We start from the raw sequence: 16,037 nt of genomic DNA on the forward strand, positions 1-16,037 counted from the left end.
TCTCATGGAATTTGACAAAATTGAAAGCGTTACAGCCTTGGGAAAAAAAAACATAAACAGTGCTCTGTAAATGATAAGTACACTACAGTATGTGCTACATGAACATCATAGAGTATTTTCCCCCACAATTATTTTGCATAAAAATATTTCACATACATGTACAGTATCTTTGTTGGGACATTCAGTAATAAGCTATCTACAAATGGTTTTGAATTCATTTTCATTACTGAACTTTTCCTCTCCCTTCTTCAGAATCATGGTTCCCAGGTGTACACATCACATTGTTATGGCCCTAGTATACAGGGTTACTTTTTTTAAATATATATATATACTTTTTTTTAAAATAAGGAAACCTTCATTTTCTTTAAGACAGAGGCAATGAAGCAAATGGGAATTACTGTGTGTCAAACTGAAAGCAATCCCCAGTGCAAAAGACTGAACAAAACTACATGAGTTAACAGGGTTATTGATGTGGAGTTGGGGCTTTCAGCTGGGGCTCTCTGTTTAAATAAGTTGCCCAGTAGACTAAATTAAAGATTCCAAAAAGCAGTGGGAAAGCTATTCTTGATAGTCGATCAATTTTGCTGACACTGTTAAAAGTTTTCTTGGGTTCTGGTGGTTTTGTTTCTGGTTTAACTTCTTTGGGCTCTATTGTTGCACTTTTAGCAATGGTAGCCAGCCCAGGGTCTCTGGCAATATTAGGGGTGTAGCTTGTTGCTGCTGCTGTATATGTGTTATTTTTCTTAATGAGAGGATCCTTCAGTTTCTTTGGCTGGGGAAAGAAAAACATGAATTTTATTCCTCTCCACATTTTCAATACTTAATATTGTGATAATGTACCATAATACAGTGTTATTGCTACATATTGAAATTATACTTCAAACTGGACTAACTAGATGTTAGGTGTGTATGTGTGATTTACGTAAAACATTGTACTCAAGAACAAGATACAATCTCTCGATTTAATTACTTTGCCTAGAAATAAATCAACCAATTAATTCCCAAAAGCATTTAGAATAACAGATACATTTTAGGATATGCTATTTTTGATAGTAAGCAAAGCAGTGTATTGTAATATCTGCAATATTAATCAAACAATAGCAAACTAAACATAGTTCATTATCTTCTGAATCAAATGAGCTTTGTGACTAGAACAAATATATTGAGTTTGAGAGATACCAAGGATGCCACCATTATAAAACTATTTCCAAATTTGTCATTCAGATACCATGATAAATAATGTATTATGAGGTCTAACACAACTTATCATACATATCATTTTCATGAGAGAGAGAGCTCAGTGGTTTGAGCACTGGCCTGCTAAACCCAGGGTTGTGAGTTCAATCCTTGAGGGGGCCATTTAGGGATTGGGAGCAAAAATAAAAAAAAATCTGTTAGGCACAGTACTTGGTTCTGCTAGTAAAGGCAGGGGACTGGACTCAATGACCTTTCAAGGTCCTTTCCAGCTCTATGAGATAGGTGTATATATCTCCATATTAGAATGCCTATTTAAAAGGAACACAACAAACAGCTTATTGATCCCTATTCAGCAAAATACTTGGAACTTAAGCATGTGTTTAAGGGCTTGGACATATTGGAGACTTAATGATGCCTTTTGCAGGTTACCACTGGACTAGCTGAGTTGCAGTGGTTGGAGTTTCATTCAGAATGTGTGGGAGCTATACAATTGTATATCCCCAGTCTTTTTAAAAATATCTATATATCGCATTGAAATTTATGGAACATCCTAGAAAGCTGATATTTTAAAAAGTGCTAATAGCTCAATAGAAAGTGACTGAGTTATATTAAGCATACTGGATGTGATCCTGATCCTTGATCAGGCATTGTGCCACTCTGATCATTTAAATTTGTCTTAAAGCCTTTTAACTGGCTTGAAATCATCTGGCATATGGTAATCTCAGCTGGCAAAAAGCTGTAGGCAGTCCTACTCCCTACCATAGCTTCTATATAGGAACAAGTTTCAGAGGAGCAGCCATGTTAGTCTGTATCTGCAAAAAGAACAGGAGTACTTGTGGCACCTTAGAGACAGACCTGTCCTCGCTTACAGACAACCCCCCAACCTGAAGCAAATACTCACCAGCAACCACACACCACTGAACAAAAACACTGACCCAGGAACCTATCCTTGCAACAAAGCCCAATGCCGACTCTGTCCACATATCTATTCAAGTGACATCATCATAGCCTAATCACATCAGCCACACCATCAGGGGCTCATTCACCTGCAATGTGATATATGCCATCATGTGCCAGCAATGCCCCTCTGCCATGTACATTGGCCAAACCGGACAGTCTCTACGCAAAAGAATTAATGGACACAAATCTTACATCAGGAATCATAACATGAGAACACTTTAACCTGTTTGGTCATTCAATGACAGACCTGCGGGTGGCAATTTTGCAACAGAAAAGCTTCAAAAACAAGACTCCAAGGAGAAACTGCTGAGCTGGAATTGATATGCAAATTAGATACAATCAACTTAGGTTTGAATAGAGACTGGGAATGGCTGAGCCATTACAAACATTGAATCTATCTCCCCATGTAAGTACTCTCACACTTCTTATCAAACTGTCTGTACTGGGCTATCTTGATTATCACTTCAAAAGTTTTTTTTTTCTCTTACTTAATTGGCCTCTCAGAGTTGGTAAGACAACTCCCACCTTTCATGCTCTCTGTATGTGTATATATATCTCCTCAATATATGTTCCATTCTATGCATCCGAAGAAGTGGGCTGTAGCCCACGAAAACTTAATGCTCAAATAAATTTGTTAGTCTCTAAGGGCCACAAGTACTCCTATATAGGAAAAAGTCAGAGCATAGGTTGAGTGGAAGGGAAAGGAAGCATGAAAGAAGTACTATTGTACTGTGTTTCAGCTATCCCTGACTATATGGAAACAACTCCTATGGCTCAGAAGGGCTCTAAACTGTGTCTGAAACTGATAATGGGGCAGATGCCAAAAATCTGATCCTGTGTTCCTGGAACAGTAAAAAGGAAGTATAGATAAAAAAGAACCTTTAACACATTGTTTTAATTCTATAAGCTAATATAATTCAGTATATATTTATTTTTATTTATATTTTATTTATTTTTTCCCCAAAAAATAAGGGGAGAACAGAAAAAGAAAAAACAAAAATGTATGCAAACAGAGGGAAAGGAAAGGGGGGGGGGTAAGGAGGAGAAAGGAGAGTCATTTCTCATTTTCCCTCCATGAGAAACTAATAAAAGATTTCTAAGAAATTAGACCAAATCTTTTTAAATTTGTTTAAGGTCCCTCTTCTCCAAAATCGTAAGGCAACACATATCCTTGAGATTGAGGAAGAGCCTTCAAATTCCCTTCAGCATAGATGTCCCAGATTATTTCCACCTAATAGATGGAATAAATAGCTGAAAAACAGTTAATTCAAAAAGAAAGAAAAGTCAAAATCAGGGAGTCCTTTGGTCATTCATCCATCAGCAGCTTCAGCTCTCATATTACAAAGTTTTCTTTTTTTCACTTTTTCACACTTGCTCAGGACAGAAACAGCCCTAGTATTCTAGAAAGCAGTAATAAATCCAGCTAAACGAATAACTCTTTCACAGAAACCTAATAGAACAGCCATTTTGTAGTTTTACATTTTATGAAGAATCTGAGCTAGGCAAAGCCTAACTCCAGTAAGTATCTCGATATTTTATGTCACATTGAAGTTTAGGAAAAGGTAATATCACATCTAATCAGAGCCCAGAGTGATATTAGATTATGAACTTCTGTCCATCACGAGTTTGCCTTACTTGACTTTGCCTTTTCCTTAGTATTCGTGACAGCTAATTCAGTACACGGTGTACAGAGAATATCTTTGGTATGTTAATATGAAAGAATATAGGGGGATTCTTAACTTCTAGGGAACACAAGACCATACAGTCTTTAATATTTTTAAACAATTCTTGAATATTGTGTTTTATGGGATTTTTAATGTTTAATTTAGTCCCACATCAAATGGAATATATGATTTAGGGTTATCATTTCATAAATCTTGATTACTTAGGACACCAGTATCATTGGCATATGAAAAAGTCTATTTGCTACACTGAACAGACAAGATTTCAGAATTTCAGTGCAACTGGATCTCCACTAAAATGTATTTTTATATTACCCTTAAAAGGAACTATAATGAACTTGCGAGTATAATTAATAAGGCGAGCTGAGCAAATATGTTGCAAAGAAAAATGTAGTCATTATTTGACTTAATTTAGAAATATTCTTCAGCAAATAATTATGCAAATCATTTGCATACAGTTTTTTGTAAATATTTACTTGTTATGTTAGTTATTAGTTACAAAAGTAACATGGTTTTATTTCTATTCTCTGATTGTATGACTTACACAACTAACCAAAATAGCATGATTTATTAATATTGCCTTCAACTACACATTTTGATTTTTTTTTTTTTTTGCATATTCAAGAACTGAAGCTTAATATTGTTTTTTCCCAAATATTCACTCTACTGAAGTTTCAGTACTAAACAAACAGCAAATATGACCACAACCACTCAAATAAAAATTCTTTTAAAAATGTGAATGGATGTTCATGGATTCCCGCCCTCCTCCTCTCCCTCCCCCAATATTCATTCAGCTCTACTAATAATGCTGGAAAGATTTCGGTTTTGCAACACTATCTTCAGTTCTCATATGTGAACATTTTACATAATTCATTCTAAATCCTTTAGTTAATGTTTAAATTTCATATAAAATAGCTATATTTCTTCCAATGCTCATTGTCTCATATTAAGGCTTGAAGTAAGTGTCTCTTCAGTGCAGAGGAGAGGACTTAAATCAAGGGAATTTTGTAGTAAGAGCCATTTAAAAGCAGATTTCTTAAATAACACATGTAATGACATGTTACATATTTTCCAGCAGATGCCTTGGTGGTAAGCACTGGAAATGTATCAGAAATATGTTTGAATAAACAAAAGGGATAATAGTCAATGTGTACGAAAGCTATTAGATTAAAATAGGATCAGTGATATGTACAAGATGAAATCAGGAAATTTCTATTTTGCCTATGTAAATTAGAGAGATTTTATTGTTCTCTCAAAAAAACTTCAATATTTGATAACAAATTTATGGAAGCTACTGTATGGAATGTAAGAATTGCCATATCGAATCAGAAAAGTGGTCCACTATCCTATCTCTGAGAGGGAGCTGCAAAAAAACCAAAACCCATAGTGGACAATTATGGATTAAACTGTCTATAGGGGAAGCTTCTTCAAAAACCTCTCCATTAGTGTGTGGCTTCCACTCTGAAGTATAAGGGTTTATATATGTCTTTAAAATACTAACTAATATAATTCTGAATGTTCACATTGGGCCCCATCCCAAGCCCATCTAAATTAGTGGGAGCCTTTCCATTGATTTCAATAGCCTTTGGATCAGGCCCAACATACACGTATATGCTTAATACTTGTTTTGAATTCAGTATCACTTTGTGTCAATGAATTACCCAGGTTAATTACTCATGATGTTAAAAAAAGTATTAGTATTTCCTAATATCACTAGTAAATCTGTTGTCTTACAACTTCATTGAATATTCCATTGTATTATGAGAAAATATCATGTGTAGAATAGGCAAGAACCAGGCATGAAATATATTGGCAACCGTCAATCCAAACTGGATCATGGTGTACGTGTAAGAGGTCTAATCAGGTGCCTGATGAATCCACTTATGGCTGACAAGTCCAATTCAAGAGTGACACAGCTTGTTACATATTTTACAGATTCATACGTTGTCTGAGTTAGAATCCATGATTACAGTATGCTACTTTCTTCTTTCTCACTTTGCTTCCATCCTCTGGATCAAAGCCACTTCATGTTGAGCTGCACCTACTCAGATACTCCCTCTAAATTGGAAGGGATCCTGCACTCCTCCCAGCTTTCCACATTGATATTGAATGACTTCATATCAGTTTACACACATTGTGGTACTGCCATAAAGGGCAACCCTGCTTTCTAGAGCTGTCCTAAATCTCACTGTTGAAAATATTCTTGGAGATACGGTCTCCTACCATTCACCTGCCATGAATGAGCCATTGCAACCACCTCTTCTTGGCAGTGGTTTCTAAGTGTGTCAATCCTGTGCATTCCAGCATCTCTGTGTTTGGTAATGTGCTTCCCCACTTTATTTTCAGGATCTTATGCAGGCATCTCATGTGGAAGCTATTCAGTCTCCTGATATGCCTGGCATATGTAGTCCAGGTTTCTGAACCACAAAGCAGGGATGACAGCACACAAGTTTCATAGATTTGCATCTTTGATCTTAGTTGATAGTTTGGTGTTATTCCATGCACATTTCTGTAAGCCTGAAATACTTAGCTGCTTTTCCAGTTCTATTAATTCACTCTGAAGGTCAAAATTTCTGACGATTTTAGAACCCAAGTAGCAAAAGCTGTTGACAACACCAAGAGATTTACCCTCCAGAGTGGGTAAATCTTTGGTACATGATCACAGTCTTGAAACTAATTGTCAACCTGAAGCTCCTGCATGATGCATGAAATTTACCCAAGAGATTTTGCAAAGAAGATTCACTATGGGCAACCAAGACCGCATCATCCGCAAACAGGAAATCTCTCAGAATCTTGGTTTTCACTCTAAATCTTGCAATGTTGATAAATGCCATCATTGCTGTCCTTAAATGCATGAAGAAGCCGTAATGAAAAGTAGATGTTAAAGAACATAGGAGGCAAAATACACCCCTATTTCATGCCGTTGTTAATGTCAAAACCATTTTATTCTTTGTTTTCATACACCACAATTGCCCTCAGACCTTGATGTAAGGAATGAACATTCAAAAATATGGGGGAACAATCCACTTTCTTCAGAACCATAAAAAGGTCCTGTCTGTTGAACATATCCAAGGCCTTCATCAGATCGATGAAGGCTATGTAGAGTGGCATTCATTTTTCTCTACACTTCTCTTGCAGTTGCTTAACCAAAAATATCATATAAATGGTGGAGTGTTCTGAGTGAAAACCACATCGACTTTTAGGATAGATTCTTTCACCTAGAGATTGCAGCCTAGGGAGCACAATGCAAGTGACAACTTTTCTGACGATGTTCAACAGGAAGATACTTCTATAGTTGTCACTGTCGCTTCTATCGCCCTTGGTTTTGTATAATTGTACATTGCATGAAATGGGTTATTTACTAAACATGGTCCATGCATACCTTGCATCATCTACACATATTTTTTTTTTCACTTTTGTTAATATGGGGTGCTTGGAGTGAAGAATCCTGAAGAAATAATAATGAAAAGGTTTCACTTTGTTCTCGTTGCTATTTATTGGATCATAAAGCCCCACGAATGGATTCTGATTTCCACAGAAAAGGACGGGATATATTTGCTAATAGGTAACTTCCATTCTTGTGGAGTCTAGTCTGAGATTCCTTTTGTAGTTCAGCTATTGCTGATGGCAGACAATCTGACCTTTAAGTCTGAGATGCACCCCCTGCAAAACCTTGCCTGCTGGGTCCCACAATGCTCAGTCTTCTCCATCATGTTATTGAACTTACATATTAAGCAACCAGAGTATTCAAGTGCCTGCAGAAAATACCCACTCTGTGTATCTTTTATAGCAAACTTATACATACCATGCCATATCCTCAGCTGGTATAACTCAGATGCCCTCAAAATTGGGGATGTAATAGAGGAGACAAATGCTTCAAAGAACTTTTCTCCTCTATTACATCCCCATTACTGAGGGCATCTGCCTCCAGTTCAAGTCCATCTGCAACCTTGGGTTGCTGTTAGACTCCCCACAGCTACTGGGAGCCCAAAGAGCCATGACAACAACAAATGTCTGCTTCCAGCCATAACTGGCAGAGATTGCACCCCATACTTTCAGAAAGAGATGAGGTGCATGGTGATCCACAGAATCATGACTTCTAGGCTTGCTCAGTGCAACTTATATTAAGAAATGAAGAAACACCCTGAATGAGCTCCAACTGATACAAAACCCAGTAGTCTGTCTACTTAGCAACCACAGTACCCCACTCTTTGCATTGGCTCCCCATTGAATATAGTGTATAGTTAAAGGTCTCCATGGTATTAGACCTAGATCCTTCAGACATCACCTCCCTTATCCTTCAAAAACATGCTCTGCCATGAAAGCTACATTCTAATGAAGCAATTGAATAATCATTAAATAAGGGAAGCCTTTTCCGTGTGTCAGACAGAGCTTTCAAAGGGGCTGGACTTTGATGAGGGAAAACTAAGTTAAAAAAAGTGTTTTGCATTAGTTTCTGAAGTCCATGGTCATTCTTATTCCTTGTGGAGTAAGTTTCATAATCTATTTCCTCCTACACACAAACTTGCAAATTGGTCCTGATCCATAGCCTTTGGAAATCAAGGAAAAGATATCCACTGCCTTCAGTGAGCTTTGCATCAGGCTCACAGACACTGCACACATCCACTGAGTCTCTCACTCAAACACACAACATATAAACTAGTCAATCTATTCCTACTACCGGCTGTGAAGGAAAGGAAAAATAAAGAGAGACTGTTAAATAACTGGGTGGTGCTACAGTGATGGGAGCCATATAAAGACATGAAGGGAAGGGGGTGGAGAGTGTTGCGGTATGAGCTTTCCCTTCGTGCCACAGCTTTAGCCTCAGCCAACTTGTATCTTTCAGATTTAAGACATGGGACAGGGATCATGTCTTCCTCTCTTTTCCACACAATGCTGAACATCCTGGTGGTGCTCTAAAAATGAAAATGTAACCACTCTCCATACTAATCATTTGCATACAACAAGGGATTTCAACACATAGTGTGACCAGCAGATCCTGAACAGAAAATGCCCAATAGCCATGTAAAGAGGCTCTTTCAGTAGATTATCTAAGTCCCATTGGAAAACACACAGACTGAATCCAGCAAAAATGCCATGAATAGATATGAATGTATGTATCATAAAATCTATTAGTAAAGGTGTTACCTTTTCAGGAACAACACTTTTGCCATCCCATGCATAACCTCTCTTTGTGAAGTAGTTCACTGTTGCAAATTCGATGAGTGCTGAAAACACAAATGCATAGCACACCGCTATAAACCAATCCATAGCTGTTGCATAGGCCACCTTTGGAAGGGAATTTCTTGCACTGATGCTCAAGGTGGTCATTGTGAGAACAGTTGTCACTCCTGTAAAGCAAAAATGTCAGCGTCACGTTAGATCAGTTACTGTATTTTGTCTTTTACTTATCAATGTGGATTCACAAATAAAATAGGAAAAATAGTTTCACAGGCTTCTGTTATTAGAAATATATTTCCCAACCAAAGAGTATCAAATTTCAGGTTCTGCTGTGGAAATAATAATCTTTGAGGTACCCTTCTGGATTGTGCTTTATCTTGATCTTTTGACATATGGAAGTCACCGCCCTGCACTTTAAGTCGCAGGGGGAGGGTAGAGGGGGTTGTCTGGCTGGCTGGGAGAAGAGGGCAATGCTTTATGGCTTGGGGGAGGAGGGGAGACGTAAAACTGCTGGAAAAGCAGTCAGAGTGGTGGATCACTCACCACCTAGGAATGAGGGGTTTAAAAAGGTCAGCCACCGTGAGCCCCTCCCCCCCCCGGAATTAGCTGGAATTGGAGTGTCCCAGCAGTGGATCTGCTGGAGGGACATGAATGGAAAGGTGGGGCGGGGGGCCTGAAAAAAGCACACACACACACACACATCGGTGAATTGTGGGGGTTTTCTCCTGCACTGCACATTTTATCCACCGGGTTAGTCCCAGACATCTAATAATAAAGTTGAGGCCTGATTAAACCCATATCTAATGTCTCCTGTCATTCTTTCGGCATAGCCAGACAATGAGGTTTGTGCTTTTGGAGATATTGCTGCTCCAAAAGAAACAGCCCTGAGTGGATGACTAAGGAGTATTGTTGGCATTGACCATAATCAAGTAGTTGTCAGTTCAGTGTTGGACCCCTTAGAAATTAAGCAGATAACAGTGGAAAGGAAAATAATGTGAGTTTAGTGAAAGAGGAATAAATGTGTTTATCAGGGTTACTGATATCACATTCCTTTTGCTGAACCATCTGTAATATTAAATATCTAACAAACTACATGATATATTTGTTTCTTCTAGGCAGGAGTTTGGACACTATATCTCAGAATATATACACTATATACAAGAAGTCATTGGTCCATGTAGTCGTGCATCCTGCCTGTGATGGTACCCAGTGCAGCAATGCCTCAGACGAAGACAAAATGAAACATAATCTGTTTAACTTTGAGGGTCAGGAAGGAATTTAGCTGGGTGCATTATGTCCCACAGCATGAGATTAGATTTACTATTTTCTTAGATTGTAAATAAATTAAGTGATTGAATAAAATCTCAGAATTATTATTTTTAAAGCAGACTTAATGACCATCCCTCCAACATGAATGAAACAGGAAGAAGAAAGTCACCACAGCCCTATTGTTGTCTGGACTTATAGACCAACATAATTTCCTCTTCCAGCAAAAGAATTAGAGGAGGAGTTAATTTCTGACCCAGTTCCTGTTCTCACTTAGCATTTTAGTAATCATGTGGATGGTTGCAAGTCTTTTTCCATCTTGTCAATTCTTTCATTTCGTGTCATAATTGCAGATAAAACAACTCCAAATTATGCAAAGTTCAGCGAGGCATACGCAGGCATGTTGGATACTTTCCACCTTATTTGTATAAGATTGCTACAGTGCTATAAGATGTTTCCCATAAAAACAAAGGATGTTAATTGTTCTTATTGCTGATTAACCTGTTCGGGGCTGAATGAAGTAGCAAACATATTTGGAAAATATGCTCCTTCAGTGTAGCCCAAAATAGACTAAGCTGCATGTTATGATATTGCATTTATTTGAACTGATGTTTTGTACAGGTTTCTCTGCCATTACACAGTGATGCTCTGGCAACAGTAAAGAGGTTAAGTAAGACCCACGGCAATGTAATTTGCATTTCTAGTAGCAGAGCTTCATACCTGCTGGAAGAACATTTGTTTCTTTAACTAGCCATGGAGTTTTTACTGACAGTAGGAGGATTACATTGCTATCACATTGCCTACAGATTTTTGCAAGTGCAAGCTAGACATTTACATCAAATCACATGTTCGCAAGTTACCTTGACAACTGCAGACAATTTCATGTATTAAATCACTGTTACAGTTTATAACCACTGTACTGAGCACTAATGAAAATATGCAGAGATCTAAGAGGGCCAGATAATTAAAAATATATTTAGATATCAATGACAATATCTTGAATTATGGGTACTTAATGATGATGTGGTTTTTGTTCCTTAGGGGAATGTATAAGGTCTTTTTCCACTTATAACTAATGATTTTTTTGTTGCTCTTGTACAGTAAATCCTGCTATGCTATAATTTGTGTTTTTATTTATAGTGCTGAAAGAGGGCTATAAATCTATATATGCTGTGCTTTTCTATGTGGATGCATGTATGAATATGCCCAGGTGAAGTATTCAGAGACATCTTTTTTCTTCAGTGAAGTTAGGAGATTAAAAAAATAGCAACCGAATTCTAGACTTTGTTCAAACATATGTAAAAAAAACCACAAGTAGTCAACAAAATAATTGTATTCTGAACAGAAAACTTTTAAAATGTTTACATTCTTGAAGGGGTGTCGTAAGGCTTTAAAAACAGCTGCCTGAATAATATAGAGTATTGTATGTTATTTTTTTGATACATGGGGTAATTTGGTACCCCATTTATGGCCAACCATAACTACAGCGTCATGAACCAGCAACTTGCTATTGCCAACAGTAAAAAAAAAGAAAGCGAAATGGAAGAAAATGAGGTTTCATTTCTTTTTTTAAATACATACATAACAATCTTTGAATGTATGCCTTTTTAAGGGGCCCAATCTACTCTGTGACAAAATTGCCAAGATTAGACTTTTGATACCAATTTCAGAAGTGAGTTTAAAGGATTTGAATCTGTTGCATTTCATAGCAGTTTGTGGGTCCCCTTTTATATAAATTAGACTCAATTACACTCTCCAATACTCCTATACTTTGTTTAGGGACTTCTCTACATTCATATCTACTTACCAACATGGAGCTTACACCCCATGTGAGCATTTAGCTCTCTGAATCTAAGGATGTCTAAGCTGGTGTGATTCACCTGAAGAGGCATTGGGAAAGTGGGCTGGAGCAGAAAAGCAACTTACAGGGGGATATTTTGAGAGGTAGGTGAAAATAGGTATAAGCCAGCAGGAATTGCAGGTGCTTCTCAGGACCAGGCCCTTGGACTGACCTCTGAATTTGGTTATAGATCTCCAGCTTTCCTTTGCCAACATTAAAAGGCAGAGTTCCTCCTGCGACTAACCTCCACATGTCCTTTGGAGCCCCTTCTTTGTCATGCTCTTGCACTGCGCTGAGGGGGAGCTGTTGGGGCAGAGACAAGGTCTGCTGCATTTATGCCCTTCCACTCCTGCCAGAGGCATTCTCAACTAGCCAATTATAGCTTGAGCAGCACAAAAGGAGCTGGAGCATATTGGAGAACTCTCACCTCCCTTTTTCTTTAATCAAATGCTTGTTGTTAGATCTATCTATCTATTTGTTTGCAATATTGGAGAAGACCTGAAGAAGAACTCTGTGGAGCTCAAATGCTTGTTTCTTGCATGAACAGAAGTTGGTCCAATAAAAGATATTACCTCACCCATCTTGTCTTTCTGTCTGTCTGTCTATCTTGATTTTGGATGTGAAATAGGTTAAACAAAAGCCCCAGAGAATATTCTAGCTGTTTCTTTCTAATTAAAAAAAATGTGTACTAGAATGTAATAGCAAAAACCCCAGGGAGTCAAAAGCAGGTGTGAACTATATCATCTTAGTCCCTTGCATTCATCCCTGCCTGAATCCTACTCAGAGAGAAGACAATAGGAATTTTGTCACTGATTTCCATAGCAGCATTGGGCCACAACAGTATTTGACGAGCTTGCAGATGAGATCAACCCACAGAGTTATTAAAGCTGGGAGTTTCCACTGGGGCAAGAACATCTGGTGAACAACTCCCTTTGACTAAATTCCCTTTGAAAATCCAAGGCAAAAGCTGTATTACCCATTTTGCTTTATGAGAAACAGTCAATGCACACTTTCTCCTAGTGTGACAGCTAACATCTAAACTTTGTCTGCACATTACATAATTCATAGATGATACGGCTAGAAGGGACCATTATGATAATCTAGTATGAGCTTCTGTATAACACAGGCCATAGAACTTCCCCCAAAATAATTCCTAAAGCACTTCTGCTAGAAAAACAGTTTAAAAATTGTCAGTGATGGAGAATCCACCATAGCCCTTGGTAAATTGTTTCAATAGTTAATTACCCTACATGTTAAATATTTGTACCTTATTTCCAGTCTGAATTTGTCTAGCTTCAACTTCCAGCCATTGGATTGTTTTATACTTTTTCTCTGATACACTGAAGAGCCCTTTATTAAAAATATGTTCCTCATGTAGCTACTTATACTGATAGACTCAAGAAGCTCAAGCTATATAACTTAACAAACAGAAGGTGAAGGGGTGACTTGATTACATCTATAAGGCATGTTTTCTAATCCCTTTATCATTTTCATGGCTCTTCTTTGAATTTTCTCCAATTTATCAACATCCTTCTTGAATTGTGAGCACCAGAACTGAACACAGTATTAAAGCAGTGGTTGCACCACTGTTAAATACTGAAGTAAAATAACCTCTCTACTCCTACTCAAGATTCCCCTGTTTATGCATTCCAGGATCACATTAGCTCTTTAGGCCACAACATCACACCCATTTTCAGCTGATTATCCACCATGACCTCCAAATCTTGTTCAGAATTACAGCTTCCCAGGATAGAGTCCACCATCTTTTAAGTATGGCCTACAGTCTTTGTTCCTAGATGTATACATTTACATTTAGTAATATTAAGATGCATATAAGCTAAACCCTTTGAATATTCCTTTTCGTTTTTTATATAAATCAAGATAGGCCAAGATGTTCAGCTCTGACTCCAGATTAGCATAATGTCATTATTTTTCATTTTTGTTTTTGATATATAGCATTTTACTATTCATCCTTTTTAATAAATTAAATAGTTTGGACCTTTTAAAAAATCATCTGTTGCAATATCTTCAAAGCAAAGCATATTTCTTATCCAGTTCTCCAATGTCACTTGGGTGCTTTTCTATAAGTAGCATATGACCCTGGCGAGTTTTTTTTGTTTTTGTTTTGGTTTGATTTTTTATGTTTCACTTACCAAATACAGTTCTTGCTGGAACAGATTCTCTGTTAAGCCAGAAGGACACCTGGGACAGAATCACTGTCATGATGCATGGTAGATATGTCTGAATGACAAAGTAACCAATCTTTCTCTTCAAATGGAAGTGGGTAGTCATAACAACGTACTCCCCTAGAAACCAATAAAAATAAAAGACAGTGAGACCCTTTCCCATATGCACAGATTAGAATCTGTGTCCCAAGTTTTTGCATGAGTAACAATTTCTTCATCATTTCTGTCCACTGTTATTAAAAATTTTGTTTGAGACAAGTTTGGTTTAGGTCTGAAGAAATTTTTTAATAACAAATTGATGGTGCAGGGGCCTTTCATCTCAAATTCAGCCCAGCTGGGTAGTGAATAAAACTTAATTTTAACTGATTCAGTGTCCTTTGTGAAATGGGGACCTTAGTCATCATAAATCAGAAAACTATCATAACCAATACCCTTGAACACAATGTCCAAAGGTTAAATGAACCCTGGTGACTGATGGTTAGATGTGGTTCATCCAGATCAGGCTTAGGACACAAGGATTAGTCCAGTTTATTTATGTTTGCATTGTCATTACCTGTGCTATATCTGTTCTGAAGATAAAAGGCTAACATTCTAATTCTATTAATTCAGTACCTTTCACTAGTAATACTCTCCCTTAAAGTAAATGGCTGATGGATGAATTAGGACAGAATTCTGTCCATAACTAACTTTTTGGGATGTTGCAGAAACATAGAGAAACAGCATTCCTGTGGAATTTGTCACCATACAGTGGGTTTTATAAATCTCAGTTGCCAGAATACAGCAAAAAATACCTCAATTTCACTCTGTTATTTACAGACATTATTGAAAATGCAATATTTTGAAAAGCAATATTCCCCAAAGATTTGAAAACCTATTGATGTGACTTTATGTTCAGTATAGACTGACTCACAATAAATAGATATTAGTTTAGAAAAGATACATGTGGCTTTGAAACTGAATGAAACCCTCTGCCTAAATAAGAGATGACGCATGAAATTACTGTGATTCTCTTTTAAAATATAAACAACTGGCAATAGCACTGGCAAAGGAAAATCCTAAATTGGATTGAAAAACTGTGTCTAGACATTGACTGCTTATGCACCAAGCATGTCAAATGCCCTTTTTGTCTAATTCAGATTCTAGAAGAACATTCATGCGAACATTCTTGCCCAACATATAACCCTGAGGGAAGCTTATAAATAAGATGTGACAATACTCCTAAGATGTTTGAATATACATTAAAAGACAATGGCAGAGGAGGGGAAAGAGAATCAATTATGAGCTGAGTGGTAGAGGAAAGGATATATGAAGAGAAAGTCATCTCCAAAATAGGACTGGCAGGAGCATTATACTCAAGTAAAAACTAAGTAAGATGACTGGTGTGACCTCACCCTCCTTTTTTATCATCCACTTATCTTCTTTTTTGTCTGTGTCTGTTTTTTGAAGGGTGCCCAATATAGCTAGTAAAGCCAGTAAAGAAGAATTAATCTAAAATATGACAGGGGGAAGCTATTTTAATGTAATCAGATACAGAATAATCAAAATGGTATGTAAGCATTAATTCATTGCTTGTGGAGTACAAGCTAAGAAGGACAGAGAGTTAACACATCATAGTACTCTGTAGCTTTATTTGGCTGCTTAAATTATCAAAGTATTTTTTGACCTGTGAAAAATGAGAACAAGATTCCAAGCATAAAGGAAATTAAAAAGACTGGGATTAATGTG

At 37.2% G+C, this 16,037-nt stretch overlaps 1 protein-coding gene across 1 annotated transcript in view; it reads right to left on the reverse strand.

Moving 5' to 3' along the window:
- Positions 1 to 463: 463 nt before the first annotated feature.
- The window catches only part of GABRA1 (gamma-aminobutyric acid type A receptor alpha1 subunit), a 48,005-nt gene continuing 32,431 nt past the window's right edge, over positions 464 to 16,037 (reverse strand). Inside the window, exons 6-8 of the mRNA XM_026660848.1 lie at positions 14,280 to 14,432; positions 8,988 to 9,190; positions 464 to 772 (exon numbers count right to left, since the gene is read on the reverse strand). Of these exons, the coding sequence (XP_026516633.1) occupies positions 464 to 772; positions 8,988 to 9,190; positions 14,280 to 14,432 (665 nt within the window). The remainder of the gene's footprint in view (positions 773 to 8,987; positions 9,191 to 14,279; positions 14,433 to 16,037) is intronic.

This window comes from Terrapene carolina, unplaced genomic scaffold, assembly GCF_002925995.2.
Source record: "Terrapene carolina triunguis isolate 2854851 unplaced genomic scaffold, T_m_triunguis-2.0 Scaffold838, whole genome shotgun sequence".
NCBI lineage: Eukaryota > Metazoa > Chordata > Testudines > Emydidae > Terrapene > Terrapene triunguis.